The sequence below is a fragment of the Leucopleurus acutus genome, assembly GCF_964270905.1.
Source record: "Leucopleurus acutus genome assembly, chromosome: 15".
NCBI classification, from domain to species: Eukaryota; Metazoa; Chordata; class Mammalia; order Artiodactyla; family Delphinidae; genus Leucopleurus; species Leucopleurus acutus.
The window spans coordinates 74,768,832-74,791,275 of NC_139157.1; the positions used below are offsets into that span (position 1 = coordinate 74,768,832).

Below are 22,444 nucleotides of genomic sequence, written 5' to 3' on the forward strand. Positions count from 1 at the left end.
TTTTCATAATTCTGGAAATAGTTTCAGAAGACTTCCACTCCAAATATGGTTTCTCTCTAATAGGTGAGCATTAACCAGGAAAAGGTTAAGTATAAAGAACTTTTAAAAACTAATAATTGAAAAAAAATAAAATATTCACTTATTTAAAAAAAAAAATTGAAAACACACCACCATAGAAAAAAATGGTAAAAGACACAAAGGGGGATTTCCAGGAAGAAACAGTAATTCCCATAGTAAAAACATGTTCATCTTATTAGTAATCAAATATATGCAAAATGAAACCACAACGAGATACACACCTCAGCTTGACAAAACTTTGAGTCTGATGATCTTAAATGTCGGTGAACATTGAGAGTACCAGAAATTCTAGTACACCAGTGGAGTGTCAGTTGGTACCATTACTTTGGAAAACAATTTGGCCTTATCTGTTCAGGTTGACGATGTGCTTTATTGCACGTGTGACACAGCAATTCTACTCAAGGTATACATCTACTTGTGTATGTGCACCAGAAATCACAAAGAAGAATGTTTGTAGCAACATTTCCTTTCTCTATTTCAAAGAAAGATGTATTACCATATTCAGCAATAGGAGAAGGGAAAAATTGTGATATACGACAAAATAATACTTAGCAGTGAAAATAAACAAGCTAGGGCACTTGTTCCAAAATGATTACGCCCAAATGCAATGACCATAAAAAGAAGGTGACAGAAGAACAGAGTTTAATTCCATTTATTAGTTTTTAAGGATATGTACACAAAGGTAAAATAATAAAGGACAGGAAGGCTATGATCAACAGGGCGTTCAGGACCGGCTCCTGCTATCAAACAGGGACGAGACAGGGTCAGGGAGGCAGTACACAGAGCCCCAAAGGAAAGGCAGGCGGCTGGTGGCAGACATACGGGGGTGTGTTTATTTTTCTTTATATGTCAGTGTATATATTATATACGTGTGTGTGTACATATTTATTCCGTTGCATGTAGGAAATCATTTAAAAAATTGGACTGGTTGAAACATACAAAGAAAAAGACTATACAGCACATTTCAGATGACGAACCATCGCTTGGAACACTGTGAACTTACCTGTTTCTCAAGTCACTGCCACTGTCACTGCTGCTAATCCTTCTCCGTTTCTCTCCTCTTTGAGGGTGGAGACTATTGTCCTGCTCAGACAGTCCCTGTCACATTCTAGGGGTTCAACACACGCTGATTAATGGGATGACCAAACTAACCTGGCCTGCATTTCCAGAAAACTAGGAAAACTTTGAAAATCTGGGTTACAAGTGGGCGGGGATTACTTGGCTTCTTTGGCTTCACAATTTAGTGCATTTCTGGAAACTGACAGCCTGTTCTCTTTATCTCCTCCTTCACCCTCCCTCATCTTGGTGCTTAAGTTAGAAATAGTTCAGCGATGGGCTTAACCTCAGACGCTGCCTTCAGAAACGTCTTCTGCCTTCAGAGGTGTTTGCAGCAAAGGCAGCCCTGCTATTAAGGGCTGTGGCTACACTGTACTTTTCTCCTGCATGAAATTAGGGAAGGGAATCCACAGCCCATCGCTTCATTGTACTCAAGAAACCACCTTCATCTATTTGAACCAACCAGGGGATGAGCGATTTAACGCCATCCTTCGTCCTGGTCACTGTCTGAGATGATTCTGCAGTCACCTCCAACACACACACTTACACATACACACACACACACACACACACAAACACACAACCACAAGTGTGTCTCCTCAAGTACTCAAATGATCCATCTGCATTTTTACAACGAATCTGCAGCTTTCAGGTATGGGGTTCATGATGGGAGCAGAAATACAGCATCCCAGCTAAACAAGAAGGTTTCAACCAAACACAGAAGCAAAATTAGAAAAGGTGTAAGAAATGGTCGGGAACAAGCACTCCATTTTCAGAATATGTGTTTTCTGTAATTTATTCCTCTTTAATGTTGAATATAAAATCTGAGATTTCACCAATGCCTTTAGAGACAAATAAATGCATACAAATGGAAATCTAAACACAATAATTTTGCAGATCAAAGTGGGCTCTGACACTTTAGAAAAGATGTAAGCATTTCTAGAAAAAGCAAAACCCTATACAGCAAAATCAAATTAAAAAACAAAACAAAACAAACCAGAAAGAGGCTTTGGTACCTTTCAACAAGGAAGGACAAAAATAAGTTTAGTTCATTATTAAATTCATGTAATATAAAAACATCTATGTGGGAGTGTTGACTAAATCTATAAAACAGAAACAAATCTAAAATATATTAGAGCCTGAGAGAAAAAAACAAATCCTCCTTTTCTCCTTTTTGATTTTAATAGAATACCAGAATGTGGAAAAACAAGTACATCCCCAACTAAATTTTCTTCTGGTCTGCATATACCTAGCAGGATGGCACTCTCTGTATTTTATCTCATTTTAAAATGGGATAATTTGATTTTTAGCAGCACATTTTCTTTGCCCCAACAAGCCTACTACAGGAAATAAAAATTCTGTCTTAAAATGCTTTTGATATTACATCTATGTCTGCAATTCCCATCCACTTCTTTCCTAGATTTTTAAGACTATGATTATTCAGATCTAAAGGCAGCTAGTTAAAGAAGGGATGAAGGGCTTCCCTGGTGGCGCGCTGGTTGAGATTTCGCCTGCCGATGCTGGGGACAGGGGTTTGTGTCCCGGTCCGGGAGGATCCCACATGCCGCGGAGCGGCTGGGCCCGTGAGCCATGGACGCTGAGCCTGCGCGTCCGGAGCCTGCGCTCCGCAACGGGAGAGGCCACAACAGTGAGAGGCCCGCGTACCGTAAAAAAAAAAAAACAAAACAAAACGAAAAAAGAAGGGATGAAGAAAACCATTACAGGTTTGGAATTCAGCTGGTAAAACACAAGTAAGGACACAGTGCAGTCCCAGAGGGCAATACCTTAGGACTCTGCAGAGCCTGGGTACTGAGGGAAATGCCACACAATGTGTTTCTAGCTTGCTCATAACAAGCACAATACCAGGTGAAGCTGGTCTCTCCTATTTCTTTGCTGCTCCAAAAAAAAAAAAAAAAAAAAAGTGGGGTGGGGTAGATGATCTGTAACTGTGGTAAATAATTTAGCACTCCTATTCATCTAGTCTGTTTAGGACAACCATACTGGGCCTACTACAACCAGAGTAATTCAGAAGTTTTGAGACAAACAATTCTGAGTAGCTTTCTTGGTCTAGCAGGTATTGAATTGATCCTACAACCCCAAGACTCAATCTTACCAAGTTGCTTCTCGGTAGTCACTGGCAAGAGTGGACAAAATGTAAGTTAGACCATTGCAACGTTAACTTTTAAAAACTGCTGTATCTTAAAAAGAAATTCTAAGTCTTCTTAGACTTTAACACGATATCCAGTTCAAAAACATTTCCTGGTTAGCCCCTGGGATTTATCAAGTGGAATTTGACCTGGATCGTATTTAATGCCAACTAAGCAGTCACAGCCGTGATTTTACAGCAGCTTTCCTTGCAGAGAAAATGGTGGATCATATATCTGTTCCAGTCATGTAGGAATCAGTGGCATGCTTTCCTTCTGGTTGTAGTCCTGGGATGCAAATCTCAGGCTGGGATGTCAGCTTTAGCATTCAACAAGTTCTTTAGAATAGGAGGGAGACAGAACACAGGTGACAGGGACTAAATTCTTCTGTTCTTTCCATTTCTTACAAACTTCCTGCTCAGAATCAAAAGGGCAGGTCCACCATCAGGACACTGAGAATAGCAGAATATCTTAGGCAGCACTCTGAGTTTATTCTATTCAAGACTATTCCCAGGTTTGGCAACTAAAAACTCTAAAAAAATGTGAGCAGGGACAAGGATGCAGAAAAGAAGCCTTTGCCCTAATGAAGTCGACAGGTTCAGTGTTTGTCAGCACCCACTCCAAAGGAAGGAGAGATTTCACATGCCAAGTACAATTCAGAGTGAGTCTCTGACAGCCCCTTTCTCGTATGTACTCTGTTCTGAAAAATCACTGGTGTTCATATATGGAATGAGAACATGTATCTATATTACTCTGAAAATCCGGAACTGTGCATTGGCCAGAAATATGAACTGGCAGTGTCAGAGGACCGATGAAAAGTAACACAGGAAAAAAAATTAAAGTGTGCAGCAATATTAGTATCTTTTAATATGCCTCATCAAGGGTTCACAAAATATATCTAACCGAGATCTTCCTTTCTCGAAAAATACAATCCCTTTGCAAAATATATAAGCAGCTATTAGCTGGGGGAGCTGCGTTTAAAAATATATGTGCACTTACACATAATAAGTTGCTAGAGCTGAAATGCCTTCAGGTACGAGTCAGATAATGTCCCTATAAATTAACTATCAGTGCACCTCTTTAAATATATCTTTTAAGTCATCTTACACATTAGGTGAAACTTTTCCTTTGTAAGAGATGAAGAAGCATTTTTTTTTCCAAATAGCAATTCTTTTCATCCCTGTCACTTGGTTCTGATCACACATTGTTGCAACAGTGATTTCTGGAAACATCGGGGTTTGGAGGATTTATGGGGGGTAAGAATTTCCATTACCAAAAGGAGGCTAGAACACCTAAGTTTTTCCTACAGTTATGACAAAGCACTGGAATAGTGATGCTTGTGAATCTGCAGCAAAGATCTTTAGCCCTTTGTCAACCAACATTGCTTTTTTTCCTTTCTGATCAAAATATTCTAAGAGCCTGGCCGACTAATTTCAAGGACACCACCTAGGCAGCCTGAAGAGAAGCAGGTCTGAGCAATCCTGGCATCAACTACAACCCAGGGCAGATCCAGTACTTTCTCTCTGATGGTGCCACCTGCTTATCACTCAGTTATTCAGGAGGCACACCTGTAACAGGTGACAGTACCTCCGGGTGAGTGAGGCAACTGCAGGCAATTCTGAAAACAAGGAAAAAACCCACCACGGTCCTGATTTGGTTTAAAGCACTCATGCAATCCCATTAGACCCATGTCTTCCCAAAACACCTTTTCCGTGGCAAGCAAAGTTACTGATAATGCATGTGGCTTCTGTCACAGTGATGCATTAGGTAAGCAGGTGTGTGCTGAGTACCAGGGGCGCTCCAAAATGCATCTCCGTCCTCTTCCACTTGTCTTCGCTAAGGTTCTGCCTATTTATTTAAAAAAAAAAAAAAAAAAAAGCCAGTTATTGCATTGTGCGGGCAAAAAAATTTCACCCTGGCGGTGATATTTTAAATGTCAGGAACAGAGATGTTGGAAATCACAATAAATCACCGCCATGTGATGGATAAGAGCAAATAAATCCTGGGTTCAGGGATCAGAGCCCAGAGTTAAGTCACACCCACCTGACCTGCCAAATATAAAAGTGGAAAGAAAGCCACATGTTTTCAACAACTGAGGAAACTCGTCTGAGGTACTGTTCCACTCACACCTGGGTGAGTGGCGTGGCCGGGGGTTACCTTACTCAGGGGCCCTGCGGAGGGTGACCTGAGGGGACAAACGGCACTGGAATGGCCATACCTATTGGTAAATAGCTGATACCCCTCTCCCCCAAGTGCTACCATGATCCAGCCACTGGATGGCTGACCCCTGGCATCGGCTGGGAGTGGGCCTCGGAGACCTGCTCCCCGGCTGGTCAGTGCTCAAGGTTTACTGGTGGTTGCGTATTTTCAATATCACCCCTGAATGGCAGGGATCCGAAAGCAGAAACTTCCATTTCAGGCTCTGCTTTGAATCTGTTACGATAACTGATAATTTTCTACCTGAAAAGTATTGGTGAAAAGGCCTTCTTTTCTTTTCGGTAGGTACCACGGTGGGCTCCAGCTGGCCACAGAAGGATGTGGGACCCCCCTCCCCCCCCCCACCAGGGCTGCAACAATTCAAATTCTGGAGAGAAGTGGGAAATCTGTATTTTAAGTATCAGCAACCCACCTGAAGTCTTTAAAAAAGAGTCCGTGCAGGACAAACACATCCAGAACCAATGTGGCCTGCAGGCCGCTATTCTGTGGCCTCCTACCCTCCTCTGCCCCATCCACTTTGCAGAACTGCCCAGGGTCTAGAGTTGGGTCTGTGAATGTTCTTTTCCTACAGACCTTCTCTCCCCTCACTGTGTGAGAGCAATTAGATGCTAATGGAGTCTTTATACGTCCCCTGGCGGGCCTGCTCGCCTGGTCTTTCGTGTGTGTACTGCAGAGAGGGTAGGAAAGGAGACAGGAAAGGGGGCTCCATCTTTTGGTACATTACACCCGTGAATGCTCCGTCTAGGCCTTAGAGGGTAGACTGTATAATGAATTACTACCAAGGTACAAAATGACTAACTAGAAAGGGGGAAAATGCTGACTCGCTCTTAAAGATATTTGCACTTCTTTCCTACGGAGGTGAAGTATGAGTTGCTATTAACCCTTAAGGCCCTGAATGGCTCACGAGAGGGGATGGCACACACACTGGCACCGTGGCCTTCCACTCTGGTTCCGTGGGCCCCTGCTCATGTCTGACTGACTCAGGTGCCTGAAAGCGGGGGGCTGAATGGGTGGAGGTGCCTAGCGCCCTCACTGACCGTGGAATGGTCTCCCGCAATCAAGCAAACCTCAATGGCATCAAGACCAACTCCAATCCCATGACCGTTAAGTCATGTGAGAACGCATATCCTACAGGTCACAGGTTTCCTGAGAAATTTCTAAGAGAATAAGTATTTTCAAAGAGTAAAAAAGTCAGCCCGAAGCCTCTCAAAGGAACCTACATCTTCAGGGAAAATGAGAACAAAGATGGCAAGCACGCAGTATTTTTCAAAGGTTTTTGCACAGACGCTGGTGTCCGCTGGATTTATGCATCCGTTAGACTGCTCCCACCCCAGTTTTTTCCAGTTCTCCGAAGGTAAATCTGGATGGTTTACATGTCTTTGCACGAAACATGTTACAAAAATACTTTCATTTTCCTAAGTATTCCAATGTTCCATCTTTATAAAGATAGTTTTAAGAGCCTTTAAGGGTTTTCTGTGTGGGTTTTGTCTCTTTAAAACATCTGCACAGAAACCACCCACAAGCATCTGTGGACTTACTGATGTATAACAAAGCATGATTTCACATCGGCGAGGAACTACAGGTGCTGTTGTATAATTTTTATTATTGATAGTCTCTGTCTTCCTCCCACAAGTGTTCCAGAAACGGCACAAATCCTGGGTAGCCTCAAAAGACCTATTACTTACAGATATCAAAGTTCCCAGCAATGTACTTTCATTTCAATTCAGTGTTACAAACAGAAGCTTTAGAATTCAGTCTCAATTTGAAACACAGTCAAAACCTCAATTGCTACGTATATAAAGATTGCAAGGAAATACACCGAAAATGTTTATGTGGTTTTCTCTGGTGACTTTTTATTTTCTCCTTTGTACTTTTTTGCATTTTCCCAATTTTTCTACATGAGCCTAGGCTACTTTCATAATCAGAAAAATATAGTATTTCTGAAGTGGAAATAACAATCAAAATACTGCCTTATTTAATAAAGAAATATTATTTTTTATTTTGAAAGTGAATCCACATGCTTCACAAAGTTACCATAATATATATCATCTATAGCTCTAAATATTAGAAAAGTTTGAGCCTTTTACATTTGCTAAAAGACATATGACACAATAAAGTGGCTTCGAAAACACTCTGATTAGTTTAGGAATTGCCCTTATTTTCAAGGTTGACCATTTGTTACTGCAAACCACGTCCCTTCCAATGTAAAAGGCTTAAATTGCAGACGACCTTAAACACATGGCTTTGATTCTATTTCAAAAAATGTAAAGTAATGTGAACTTGCACTTTAAAATAAAAAGCACCTACTGTTTTTTGCTACCTTAAATTTTTCTTGGAAGAAGGAGATATAAATTATAAATAAACTGAAGTTTAAATAAAGATAAAACTCTAATATACAGCAACAATTGAAAATGGGAAAGAAAAAAAACTGGCTTCCTTGTGTGTCTTCATTTACCCTGAGCAGTCCTAACTGTGTATTTGAGAAAGCAGAAACTGAAAATTTAGGAGACTAGATATGCATTCCTTCAACCCCAATCCCTAAGAAGAACTCAAGAAAGATACATTTTACAACAAGAAAAGACTGACCTACCTTTGATGCCAACTGTGATTTGAGGCCTAAGAATGAAAAGACTGTGTTGCTTTCCTTGGATTCAAAGAAACTGTCATAATCCTAGAAAAAAGAGAAGGAGAAAATAAACAAAAGCAAACAATTGTATTTGGTGCTGTTGACAAAGTCTCTATGTAAATAAAAAAGGTACCACTACTCCATCCAGGCCAGGGAAAAGCTACATAAATCTACCAGATTTGCTCTGTTTGAGCCTCAACATTTGAGCATGATGATGAAGGTAACAACTTTTTAATCCAAAGTCTGTGGCAGGATTAAAATGTAAAACATTGAGGACAGAAACCAAATCAGAACATGCCCCCTCGAGTGTCAAACTAACATTTCTTTGTGTGGAATCACTCTGACAAGGTTTTACTTAAGCATTTCAATCTGAAAGGCTGCCTCCCAATTCCACTCTTGATGCTCTGTTACCTAGGGCTTAAAACAAGAAAAAAAAAATCACTGTGTAAACAGAAAAGCCATAAAGGTCTCCGTGTGTCAAAGTTGAGCGCTTCTATTCTGCTTTTGAAGTTTTCCACATTCCTTGAGACTGTCTTCAGAGAGAATAAAAAGATCAAACAAAAACTAGAGGAAACTATATTCTCTATAACATTTATCTTTACCTCACAGAATCACTTTTCTCCTCCTTCTTTCAGGAGAGAAGCCATTAAGGAATTCTGGCCAATGTGTTCATCAGTTGTTTTCTTTTCAAAAGCTTGCATGTGTTGATACTATTGGACATAGTTGCTAAGGTGATGTGAAGCAGTCTTAAAATTGGAGAGAAATCCCTTGGATAATTTTAGGCAGAGGGTAAATAGCACAGGCAGACAATGAGAATCACCTGTAGGCAACTGCTTTGTGCTTAGCGCCAGATCATCAGCACATCCTTTAATCCCAGCTACCGCCCACCAGGTTAGAGACTCGCGCAAAGAAATACGGTACCCAAGTTTGACAGCCGGTATGTAACAAAGCTGAGATTTGGGCCCAAGTTTCACTGGTGTTGAAATCAATGCTTTTTGTATGCTATGATGCTTCTTGCCCAAGAGGAAACCAGGTATGGGGTACCCTGTATATCAGAGTCACTGAGCCCTCACGAACCCACTGCTGAGCTGGGTCAATGGCATGACAAATACTTGTGAAACCTGTTTAGGAATCTAAACGAGAGTGGATGACTTAGAGTGGAGATCTGCTTCTTGCAAAGCAGGCCTCAGCTGAAGAAAAAGCTTTGAATTATTTGACTCTGTGTAGAGACTCTCTTGTCCAAGTGCTTTCGCAAGTTGAGCCTCGTGTGGTTGGAAGGCAGCTTGATTGCAGTTCCCGGTCATCTCAGCCTCAGGCCTTGCGGGCACTGCTCCTGATCCTGAAGCGGTCACTGCTGCTGTCATTTCGGGTCAGCCCTGAGGCCAGTCACCTGCACAGGGAGGCCTTCCTTGACCATGCCGAGAAGGAGCAACACATCTGAAGGGGGAGGCTCAGCAAATACCTCCTTGGAAAATGGCATTTTAGGCTGAAATGTGAAGAATGAATAGAATTGGCCAAGTAAAGGGTTGGGATAGGAGCCTCTGAGACGGGGAAACAGCACCGGGGAAGAGCGGAGCTGGCAGATGTGACCGGGATCAGCAATGCGCCAGACTCTGTAAACCAAAAAAACGATTTTGAATTTTATCTTAAGTACAAAAGGAAATCACGGACGGGTTCTGAGCAAGGGAGCAGAATGACCTATTTCCTTTAAGAAAATCTCCACGTTGACTGCGTGGGGAATGGCTCAGAGAGAGGGCAGCAAGAAGAGAAGCAGGGACAAGGGTGAGGAGTGCACTGGGGGAATTCAGGTAAGAGACGGAGGCAGCCTGAACCAGAGCCACTGTCATAAATACAGGATAGGACAGACTGGAGATATATTTTGGAGGAGGTACAAACTACTATGTATTATAAAATAAATAAGCTACAAGGATATATTGTACAGCACAGGGAATATAGCCAATATTTTATAATAGCTATAAATGGAGTATAACCTTTAAAAATTGTGAATCACTACGTCGTACACCTGAAACATATAATATTGTAAAAACTATACCTCAATTAAAAATTTTTTGGAAAAAAATTTAAAGCAGCTCTGAGCTTTGTGACTTGATGGGAAAGACCAGAGAAAAAGCAGGATGGGTGGGTAAGGTTGGAGTTGAGTTTTAAAATGTTAAGTTTGAGAAACTGTATGAGACACTGAGTGAAGACGATCTCAATGGGGCACTTGGAGGTTCTGACTGACTCTAGGTATTACAGATTTCATAGAAACTTATGGAAAATTGTATAACTTTTAATAAGAAAAACTATGTCTCAATTTGATGTAGAATTTTAGGCAAAATCCCATGAACTGAAAATGTTGTTACCACTATTCTTTGTAACAAAGACAGTTCCAAATAATTGAGTAGCATTTCATTGACCTGGGCTCAAGAAATAACCCTGTTTGACCCACACCTTCTCTATCTGATCGTTTGTTGTTTATATTCAATGTGGTAACAAGAGGAAGAGAGCTAAATTACAGCCAGCTTATCTCACCCTTTTAGATACCCACCATATGAAAACTGGTGTACCTGTTTCTCTCTACACCATATTCTGCCACTACTCGGTCTAAATTCTTTCCCTAGGGAATCTCAATCGCAGCCACGGCTCTAATTAAACTCAGATCCCCAGCTCTGATTCTCCCCTCAATTCTGGTTCCATGTAAGCAACTACCTGTTCCTAATAGACTATTAAACATAATGGGTCTAAATCGCAATTCATGCTTTTCCTTCCACCCCACAAGCTGGACCTCTCAGAAGCCTGGCACCACCGTCTAACGGGCTCTACCAGGCAGAAATCAAGCATCATAGGACTCCTCTCTTCCCTCAACCAGTAACTACCTTACATATCCCTTCAACCTCTCTGTTTTTCTACATCAGTCTCATTGCCCTGATCCAAGCTAGATATCTGCAACGGCACCTCAACATACCAACCCCTCTATAGTCTACCCTATCTCCCCCCACCCCCCCGAATCATGCTCAAGTGAGGACAGACTGATCCTTTAAAAAGGCAAATTTGATCATATCATCCTCTGCTTAAGTCCCTTCCTTCAAGACTTCTCATTGCTCCTTGTGGGAGAAGAGGGGTCTTGAACTTCTACCTGCACCAACCACTGTCTGGGTCACAGCTTCACTTCCGGGAAACTGAGTGGTATATACACTCAGTCAACTATAGATGAGATGTCCAGCAATCTACTAGCTGAGTTATGACCTTGACCAACTCCTTTAACCTCCTCAGACTGCTTCTTCCTTTCTGTATCAGATACGAACAAAGTCCCTTGAAGTTCCAGAATTCTAAAAAATAATGGAGCATTCAGTGGAGTTGCTCTTAAATGGGCTGTTAGCTGTGTCCAGATGTGAAGTCCAGCCTATGTATTCCAGTTCCTAGCGATACCTGTTTGAAGAGCTTGCCTCTCTCTGAACAGGAAACAGGTTTAACCAAATAAGAAAGGGAAAGGGCAAAAGTGAGAGGAAAAAAAACTAAGGACTAGTCAACAAAATGTCGTCCCTGTTCTTCAATTCTGAAAGGGCTTTACCTGTTTCTACCTGATAAATAATCTCTGATGTCAGTGTGAAAACGCAAGAATGAAAAAACTAATAATATAAGAAATAAAAAGTGAGAAACAGTGCCTGACTCAATGTCTATAAATGCAGTGTGAATTTTACTTTAAAGACGGAAGTGCTGGGACTTCCCTGATGGTCCAGTGGTTAAGACTCCACACTCCCAATGCAGGGGGCATGGGTTCGAACCCTGGTGCGGGAACTAAGATCCTGCATGCCGTGCGGCGAGGCCAAAAAACAAACAAACAAAAAAAACAGAAACAAAAACAAAACAACAAAAACGGAAGTGCTAACATGAAAATACAGTGCGTGCAAAAGATCAAAAGGCAAGTTACGAGACTTAATATGTATAATTCAGGTTGCAGTGTTTATATTAAAAACCTTAATCTTAAAATGATTACAATTCTCCAAATCACAAAGCTAGAAATAAGGTCAACTTTCACAAGCGAGCTCCATACATATAAAACAAAACAGAGAATACATACGTGTAGAGAAAATCTGTAAACCATCCATTTAACCACACTGAACCAAAACTGTTCTCATAAATGTTAGTCACCAACAAAGGTATTTAGAAATGTCAGATATTAGGAAATCTCAGAATGGCAACATTTCTTATTTATATAAAAAATTCTCTTGAACTGTATTTCTGTCATAAAAGTTATAACCATTATTTTTAGTTTATGAACCTTTAACTCAGGGCCACATCACCATGGCTGGGGGACTTCTTACCGAATATTAAACTGGATGCTCCCAACAGTTTAGAAATTGTCACCCAAGGTAATTAACTCCCAAAGTGACAAACATAAAATTTGGTAATTAACTTTAAAAGCGATCATTTTTAAAAGTCAACGTGAGAATAGTACCTGACACACACCAGGCAAACTGGGGGATGAGTTGTGTCTGCTAATGAATGACCGACATGCCATGTTTTAGGTAATCTCATGCTAATAATGTAATCTGATTAAATCCTATTTCTACTCGATTACTTACTGATTTAAAGAATTATATAAAAAATTTACTTTCTGACATACAAAAGCTTTTGAATGGCCTGATGAATCTCAAATTGTAAGAAGTTAAATCATCTTCTTTGTCATGTTGATGCAAAGAGTAGATGATTGATAATTTAAAATCTAGAAGTTCTGAATACCCTCTTTTAGAGGTAATAAACTAAATACTATGATGTGAAATAATATGAGTAAAATAGTATTAGAAATCTTAAAATCACTTTCTATTAAGATAGGAGTTCTCTTATATTCTGGCCTTAGACATTCCCCAATAAAAGAGAAAGATCTGCTTCCTTATCAAATTCATTTCACTTATCAGGCTTATATTTTAAAAGAAACAAACCACACTAGGGCTTATACTGCAAACGTTAAAAGCACTGTATTTTAAAAACTCACTATAAAGTTTCTAAATGGGCTTGTTGAATTCCTTATAGTCAAAGACACTCTCTCTGAAGTGTTTGCAAATACATGTCTGCAAATTGAACACTGTAAGACAATCAACCTCCTGTGACTATAAAATATAACGATCAGTTAATATCACCTTTGGAGGAGAGTACAAATACATAAAGCATATTCAAGAAAAAAAATCGTTCAGTTTCAGAAGCTGGAACATTTTTAACTACATTTAAAACAAAGGCTGAAAAATTCACTTTGTTTCTAGTGCCAAATGAAAAGAAAAAATTCTGGGTTACAAAGATATCAGCATAACTGAGCACCGTTACTAATGGAATGTTTATCTAAATGCTACAATTTTAAGAAGAATAAAGCAAGCTAAATAGCTGTTAAAAAGAAAAAGGAAAAAAAAAAAGGCTTCCATTACCTACACTTCTGTTTGCGTTTAAGTGAAAACCAATGTTAGAGACATTTATAAGCTCATGATAAAATCTACAACAGGTAGAGCTCACAGTAGTCTCATTCTGCCACAGAGCTTACTTAAGGACATTACCCGTTCCTACGGTTAGACTATTATGGACTGGACAAGCATTTGAGACAAAGGCCTTAAAGTTCTTTGCCCTTTTCGCGTTCCCTCAGAGAACAGCGAGGAAAACCCACAGTAGCCACTCTGAAAAGCTGCATCGCTTCCCACGCTGAGTCGATAACAAGTGACAGACCCATATTATTTCTACATGCCAAGGGCCTTTCCAAACAGAAGGTTGCAGGGAACAAAAACAACATGTGGCCCGCAAGGAAACGGTGGCAGCAAGCACTTCTAAATGAGCTAAAGCAAATGTGGTTTACCCCAAAGGAGAAATTAAAGAAAAAAATTCCTCCTAAGACTACAAGAGCTACCGCTGCTGCTGCAAATGGGCAGAGACTCCTTCCTCCTGAAATTTCTTTCAAGCCTGAGGGTAGCCTCTGAGCAGAATTTTTTGATTCAGTGGTTAAGGACCATTAATGCTATATTCCATTTTGTGAAATCTTGATAGAGGAGGAAAAAATATTTCACAGCTCCAATCCCGGTAGGATCTAGAAGATGTAGCTGTCTAAAACAGCTTCATTCAGCAATTTTTAGGCCAAATACCCAAAATACGAGTAAGTCCAAAGCTGAAGATTTAAAATTCCTAACACATTTAACATTTCTGACCGTTCTAATACGAGATGGCAGACCAAGCGAATACATCTACCCAAGCACCCACTGAAATTGGATGGGAAACAATTTTGTGCTAAACACAGGAAAAGCAACCAGCAATAAAAGTTTAAGAAATACTCAGAGGAGTAAGTGAAAAGGCTAAACTCAATTAAGAAAATCTCATAGGAATTTAGTAAAATAGGATTATACACCTTCCTCTGTGACCACTCACACAACTAAGCAGTTCTGTAGAGAATATTTATATGTTTATAACAATATAAATGTGGTATATTTACATAGTATACAACAGTTATTATAATTACAGATGAGTATGTGACTGTTATAAACTTTAGCAATGCAGTGTGTGCGTGCACATGTGTGCAAGTCAAAACGGGGGAGAAATGAGAGAAGCTATAAGCATGCAAGCTTCCCCTCTTCCAAAGAAAAAAGTAAATACTATCTAATTTAAAATCAAGGAATATAGGGCTTCCCTGGTGGCGCAGTGGTTGAGAGTCCGCCTGCCGATGCAGGGGACACGGGTCCGTGCCCCCGTCCGGGAGGATCCCACATGCTGCGGAGCGGCTGGGCCCATGAGCCATGGCCGCTGAGCCTGCGCTCCGCAACGAGAGAGGCCACAACAGTGAGAGGCCCGCGTAGTGCAAAAAAAAAAAATAAATAAAAAATCAAGGAATATAGCTATTAGTCTATGAAACACAGAGTGGTGGTAACTTAAAACCACAAAGCAGAAACTCATAAAAGAGGCTACATCTTGGAAATCTGGGGGAGACTGACTTTTCACTTTGGACCCTCCCATCAACAGACTTTATTGTCTTAACATTGATATTAACATGGCCTTAGTGTTTTACCGGTTTTGTTTTCTTTTCATTAACTTAAACTGCATAAGGCTCAGAAAACAGGAAAATTTTAACAAAAGGGAAACCGCCAGTTTGGATATCAGTTAAGATACACTGCTAAACATGCAATTGGGGTGCCCTGAAATTGTCTGGACGAATACTGAAATATTGAATATTTCAATATTCAGAGCACAAACCATAATTTTCATGAAAGACATGTCCTAGGGATTCATCACTGTAGAATACTGAGACAAACATCTCAGTAAGGTGAAAATGGGAGATTAAACATTTGTAGACAGAAGAATAAAAACTAGGGTTATATAGAAGAGATAAGACTGCAAAGAATATCTAATTAAATTGCTATGCTTCTGGGCATCCAGCAATTAGCGATAAAGAGAATTGAAATCTCCCTTCCCCACCACCCTTTCCTAGTATCTGTGAGGATGCCGCATGAGATCACGTATAGTAAAACATCTGAAGGAGAAGATTCTCCTTGATTAGATAACTGATCTTTTAGACGGAAAACCTTGGAATCCAGATTTTCAAATTCAGATCACAAGTTTCCTGAGAAAATTCTACCTGTGGGGTAGGCAAGCTTCTAATAGAGGTGATTTACCGAAAAGATTTCATTGTAAAATTTAGAAGAAGGTTCAATAAGCTTGCTTTTGAGAGATCTGGCTTTGAGTTTTATTAATAAACAGGAATGGAAATGTTCAGAACCTTGACAAGGCGAGACCCAACAGAACGGGTGAGCTACCTGCTTGGCTGAAAGTACGCGGAGCTATTCACCCACTTCTAGAACCAATTTTTGTTAAGTATGTTCTGTGTTCCCAGCTTCCTGATAGGTACCAGATACTAAGATAAATATGCCACGTAGCCTGCTGAGGGTCAGTACAAGGAACTCAGAGACCAGCGGAAGGCAAAGGCATGAAAAAACATTCTGTGAACTAAAGGTCAAAATAGGAGTAATGACACGCAGGTTTGCTGGACATGGGGGAGGGGGAGGAATAACCAGAGTCCTAGTTAATTAGAGAGAGTCAAGAGCAAGGCTCCTGTGAACTGAGCTTTGAAAGGGAAACAAGGACAGAATTATGTAGGAGGTAAAACTTACAGGATTTGGTGACCAAGGGAGTATTGAGATGAGGAAAATGGGTGTGGGGTGACTTCCAGGGCTTTGCCTTGAACCTACATAAATAACATCGCTACCTTAGAGACAGACCACATCTCCCGTGGATAATGAAAATTTTTGACTTTAACTTTCCTTTTTATTTTTCTCATGGACTCTAAACAAATTTCTATTAATTACTGCAGACAGTTGGACTTCAACATAGGTGGGTGATGATTACGTTAGTTCTAATAATCCACCCAGGGAAATAAGAGGCAACCTCTAAAAAGTTAGTTTACAATGACATGGAAGCTATTTTTGTTGGGAGAACAAAGCAGGGCGCAAAATGGTACCCACACTATGATCAGTTGTGAAGTTTGGTAGTCGCGGAGAGTCCTGGAGCCAAACCCCTAATCCCCTGCAGATACCAAGGGTATGTGTATGCGTGTGTGTGTGTGTTGTGTGTGTAAGCTTTTTTTTTTGCGGTACGCGGGCCTCTCACTGCTGTGGCCTCTCCCGTCGCGGAGCACAGGCTCCGGACGCGCAGGCTCAGCGTCCATGGCTCACGGGCCCAGCCGCTCCGCGGCATGTAGGATCCTCCTGGACCGGGACACGAACCCGTGTCCCCTGCATCGGCAGGCGGACTCTCAACCACTGCGCCACCAGGGAAGCCCTGTGTGTGTAATGTTGTTAAAAATAAAATTATATGTATGAGGCAGGAATTTGTAAAACTAATAATTAAGGGAGTTGGTTCTTCAGCTTCACAAAAGATCCCCAAACACACTTAAAATATATTATCCAGAGACAATCTTCTCAAGAGTCTTACATAAACACTGCACTTGGGAACAATACAACTGCATACATTTAGGTATTCTTGTGGTGTGCTTCTGAACCTCTACCAATGGTTAGAAAATGCTAACACATCTTGTTTCCTTTCATACCTAAGAAAGAAAAGGAGAGGATACTCCACAAAGAACCACTGCTGGTCATTTAGCTTTTCTGTGCCTCGTGAAGATTAGTCTTAACCTGTCTGTTGTCTACTTTCAGGCTCCATTAACCTACGTAATATGGGGAAAGGCTGCCATAGCTGGCCCCCAAATCATTACTTAAACAAAACTAGTCAGTAGCTTTAATGTAATCTTATTTGGTAATCTTATTTGGCTAGCAATACACCCAATGCTTGGGTACAAATTTAAGATTCTACAAGTACCATCTAAAAGTGCAAAAAAAAAAAGGAATTCAACAGTTTTAAAATATAAATAATTTTATAAGTTGCCTCACGGAAAATAATCAAATGGTTATTTTTCTATAAAAGTCTGCCCTCTGTCTCTCAGCTGAACTGTCCTCTCTTCATTAGATAGGACTTTACATGAGTAGCTCCAGCCACACATTCTACCTCACTTCACCTCTCTCCCCACCTTCACCCAGAGCCCAGTTCTAAGTATTGGCCAAACATGCACCAGCTCATCTTGATTACCTGAATGGTCATTGGGTTCTTCCCCCTTGATGGCAAATCCACAAACTGGTTAATGTGACCCCAGGCAAATAAAATTTGGCTGCATTCCCATTTCTAACTACAAGTTTTTTTTGTTAATAAAATGAAAGAGTTAATAAATTCATTCAGCAAAGTTGCAGGACAAAAAAACAACACATAAAAATCACTTGTGTCTCTATACACTAATAATACACGATTGGAAAAGGAAATTAGGAAAATAATTCTATTTACAATAGCACCAAAAACGCCCACCAAACTTAGGAGTAAACCTAACCAAGGAGGTAAAAGACTTGTACACTAAAAACTACAGAACGTTGCTGAAAGAAATGAACGGAGACACAAAAAGTGAAAAGACACCCACGTTCACAGACTAGAAGACTTAATATTGTTATGATGTCAATGCTACCCAAAGCAATCTAAAGATCCAACATATTCCCTATCAAAACCCTAATGGCATTTTTGCAGAAATAGAAAAAAAAAACAAAACTCCTAAAATTCATACAGAATCTCAAGGAACCTCAAATAGCCAAAACAAGTGTGAAGAAGGATGAAGTTAAAGAAATCATACCTTCCTAATTTCAAAACACATTACAAAGCGACAGTAATAAAAACTGTGGTACTGGCACAGACCAGTGCAACAGAATAGAGTCCAAAAAGATATAAACCCTCACATATATGGTCAAATGATCATGAACAAAGGTGCCAAGACCACTCAATGGGGAAAGCACCGTCTCATCAACAAATGGTAACAGGAAACCTAGATATCCACAGTCAGAAGAATGAAGTTGGACCCTTATCTTATACCACACACAAAAATTAACTAAAAACGAATTAAAGACCTAAACCTAAGACCCCAAACTACAAAATTGCTATAGGAAAACCTAGGGGAAAAGCTTCATGACACTGTATTTGGCAAGTAATGATTTCCTGGATATGACTTCAAAAGCACAGGCAACAAAAACAAAGACAGACAAATGGGACTACATTAAACTTAAAAACTCTTGTTCATCAAAAGATATAATCAACAGAGTGAAAGGCAACCTAAGAATGGGAGAAAATACCTGCAAAATACATATCTGATAAGAGGTTAGTATTCAGAATATACAAAGAACTCTTACAACTCAACAGCAAAAAGCCAAATAACCCAATTGAAAACTGGGCAAAGGACTTGAATAGACATTTCTCCAAAGATTATATACAAGCTCAACAACACTAATCATCAAAGAAATGCAAATCAAAGCCACAGTGAGATATCACCTCACGCCCATTAGCATGGCTACTCTCAAAACAAAACAAAAACAGAAAATAACAAGTGTTGGCAGGGATGTGGAGAAGTTAGAACTCTTGTACACTACTGATGGGTTTATAAAATGGGGTAACCACTATGGAAAACAGTACAGCAGTTCCTCAAAAAATTAACAGTAGAACTACCATATGATGCAGCAATCCCACTAATATGTACATATCCCCGAGAATTGAAAACAGGATCTTGAAGAGGTATTTAAAAACTCATGTTCATAGCAGCACTATTCATAATAGCCAAGGGGTAGAAGCAACCCAGAGTCCATCAATGCATGAGTGGAAAAACAAAATGTGATATATACATACAATGGAGATCTTAAAAAGGAAGGAAATCTTGTCACATGCTTCAATGCCATAGGCTAGGTGTTTGTATCCCCCCCAAATTCATACATTGAAATGCTGATTCCCAAAGACCTTTGGGAGGGGAGTAGGTCATGATAGCAGAGCCCTCATGGATGAGATTAATGCCTTTTATAAAACAGGTCTGGGACTTCCCTGGTGGCACAGTGATTAAGAATCCACCTGCCAATGCAGGGGACATAGGTTCGATCCCTGGTCCAGGAAGATCCCACATGCTGCGGAGCAACTAAGCCAGTGTGCCACAACTACTGAGCCTGTGCTCTAGGGCCCGCAAGCCACAACTACTGAAGCCTGCGTGCCTAGAGCCCGTGCTCGGCAACAAGAGAAGCCCGCGCAAGAAGCCCGTGCACCACAACGAAGAGTAGCCCCTGCTCGCTGCAACTAGAGAAACCCCGCACACAGCAATGAAGACCCAACGCAGCCAAAAAGAAAAAGAGGACTGAGAGAGCTCCCCTGCCCCCTTTACCACGTGAAGATACTACAGGAAGTTGGCAATCTGCAACCTAGAAGAGGGCCTCCACCAGAACCCAACCCTAGTGTAACCCTGATCTTGGACTTAACTCTGAGAAATAAATTTCTATTGTTGGTAAGTTACCCGGTCTGTGGTATTTTCTTATAGCAGCCTGAACGGACTAAGACATATCAGATGGATGCACCTTGAGGGCATGATGCCAAGAGAAGTAAGACAGTCACAAAGGACAAATACTGGGACTTCCCTGGCGGTCCAGTGGTTAAGACTCTGCGCTTCCACTGCAGGGGGCATGGGTTCGATCCCTGGTTGGGGAACTAAGATCCCGAACGCCTCGCAGTGTGGCCAAAAACCAAAAACAAAACAAAGAAAACAAAGGACAAATACTACATGATTTCACTTTTATGAAGTCTCTAAAGTAGTCAGATTCATAGATATAGAAAGTAGAACGATGGTTATCGGGGGAGTGGGGTGGGGGGAGGGGACAAACAGGAATTATTTAATGGGTATAGAGTCTCAGCTCTGCAAGGTGAAAAAGCTCTGGGGACCTGTTTTACAGCAATGCGAATACACTTAACATTACTCAACCGTACACGTAATAGTGGTTAAGATGATAAATTTTATGATGTATGTTTTTACCACAAGAAAAAAATTTCAATCAAAAATAAGAAAAAATATAAAGAAATCCAATTTTTTTTTCTTCTGAATGGGGAGGGAGAAAAGAAATGGGAGGAAATGTTTTCCTTTTGTGTAGATATGTGTGTTTTTATTTCTAGTGCATTCCACACATGCCAGTTCCACAGAGAGAGAGAACAGAGTTTAAACCTTGAACCTGAGGATCTGAGCTTTCTAAAATGAGAAAAGCCTGTAGGCGTTGGGACGTTGACCTTTAGGAACCCATTTCCAGAGAAGAATCGTGCTTATGGTAGGACACTTCAGGGAAACAGCAAGAACAACCGGTCTGCCCCAAGAAGGGTTCTTGCCTACAAACAACTGAAACAGACACTGGCAACTTAAAAGGAAAAGAATGTATAGCGGGGAGCTCACAGAATCCACGTTAAGCCTGGAGGACCAGTTCAGAAAACAGGAGGAACTTCCATGTCTGGGGAACCAAGAACACACCTAGGCCACACCCCAGGATCAGCCTCCTTAGGACACCAGCCATACGGTGTCCAGCCACCAGGCTCTGCCTGGCCCCATCACCCCTGGACACTCACTGAGCCACCTCCAACTGATGCTGTGTTTCGGCATCATTTCCTCAGTGTCCAAATCTGGGGTGGGAAGAACTGATTGGAGCCAGGGAGCTTCCATTCGGTGGGGAATTCCTCCCAATAGGCAGGATTTTCATGTGCTAAAGGAGAGAGAGAAGGCAGTTGTCCACACTGGTTAGCAAGCAGCTTAGCAGCTGTGTATGTCTCACATGCCTAGCTCATCCAGTTTAAAACAAAGTAGTAAATTTCCAGCCAATTCCAGGAAACAGGAGAATCTTCATGCTTACTGGATCCTGTCACTTGCAATATGGCAGGTTTCCACAGGTTATCCAAGCAGATACGACCACTCATAAACCACTGCCGGGCAATGCAAGGTGCACAGAAGCAGGTGGGATGCACGAGGCCATGGTTCATTGCCCTCAAATGTTTTTGCTTTTGTCAAAATCGAATTTATTTGACCTTGATAAGAGCAGACACTGTCTTCAAAACTCCTGCCAGAACAGACTATAAAGACAGAATGACTACACCAGCACTGCTGTCACAACTGCCATGGGACTGACACTGCTCAAGCAGCCATTTATCTGGCACAGTTCAATCAATATGGACGCCTCTAGCCAGCTCCCGGTCTACCTGAAAAAACTTCCATAGACTCTATAAGGCAAAGATACACAGAGATTCAGAAAGTCATAAAGAGGTGGAAATAAAGGGAAGGAATTAACTTTATTTCACATCACGTTCTCTTTTATTCATTGAATACATTCTTCTACTCAAAGGGCTCTGAAGACTTCGGCTTTTATGGTGATAGAGCAAAGATGTCTCTGCGTCCTCCCTCTTGAGAGGTCTATCAAACAACAAGGACTAAAAAAAAAACAGCAACAACTCCACTTTTAAAATAAACTTAGGAGATGTCAACAGCCCTGAACCATGTATGCAGGAAGTGGGTAGAGCAATGGAGAGGGAAGTCAAGAGCAGAGGATGGTCAAACCTCAGTGTCTGCAGAGGCAGCATCAACAAGAAATAAGCTGCATTATTATATAATAAAGGTTATTATTTTTGTGGAATTTTTTTACATCACGATCTCATATTAGGGAAAGTATATGGTTACCAAGAGTGTATTCCATTCATGATTACAGAGTCTAGAAAATGTACTTTTGTGTCTGCAGACCAAAATAAGATAACAGATGAAAATGTGTGTAAACTGTACAGTTCAAAATAAAGCTATCAGTCAAACAGTGCTAGAAAACTTAAAACAAAAACCCATTGGTTCTCTGTTCCTCAGACTTGGCGGCTGTGAAAATGCCTTTATTCTGGTCTTACAGTTGAATGGTAGTTTGGGTGGGTACAGAGTTTTAGGAGT

The 22,444-nt window shown here is 40.7% G+C and overlaps 1 protein-coding gene across 1 annotated transcript in view; it reads right to left on the bottom strand.

The window, feature by feature from the left end:
- Window positions 1–1,958: 1,958 nt before the first annotated feature.
- The window catches only part of SH3BGRL2 (SH3 domain binding glutamate rich protein like 2), a 51,913-nt gene continuing 31,427 nt past the window's right edge, over window positions 1,959–22,444 (bottom strand). Inside the window, exons 3-4 of the mRNA XM_082855846.1 lie at window positions 8,086–8,166; window positions 1,959–5,126 (exon numbers count right to left, since the gene is read on the bottom strand). Coding sequence (XP_082711972.1) covers window positions 5,115–5,126; window positions 8,086–8,166 — 93 coding nt within the window. The 3' untranslated portion in view covers window positions 1,959–5,114. The remainder of the gene's footprint in view (window positions 5,127–8,085; window positions 8,167–22,444) is intronic.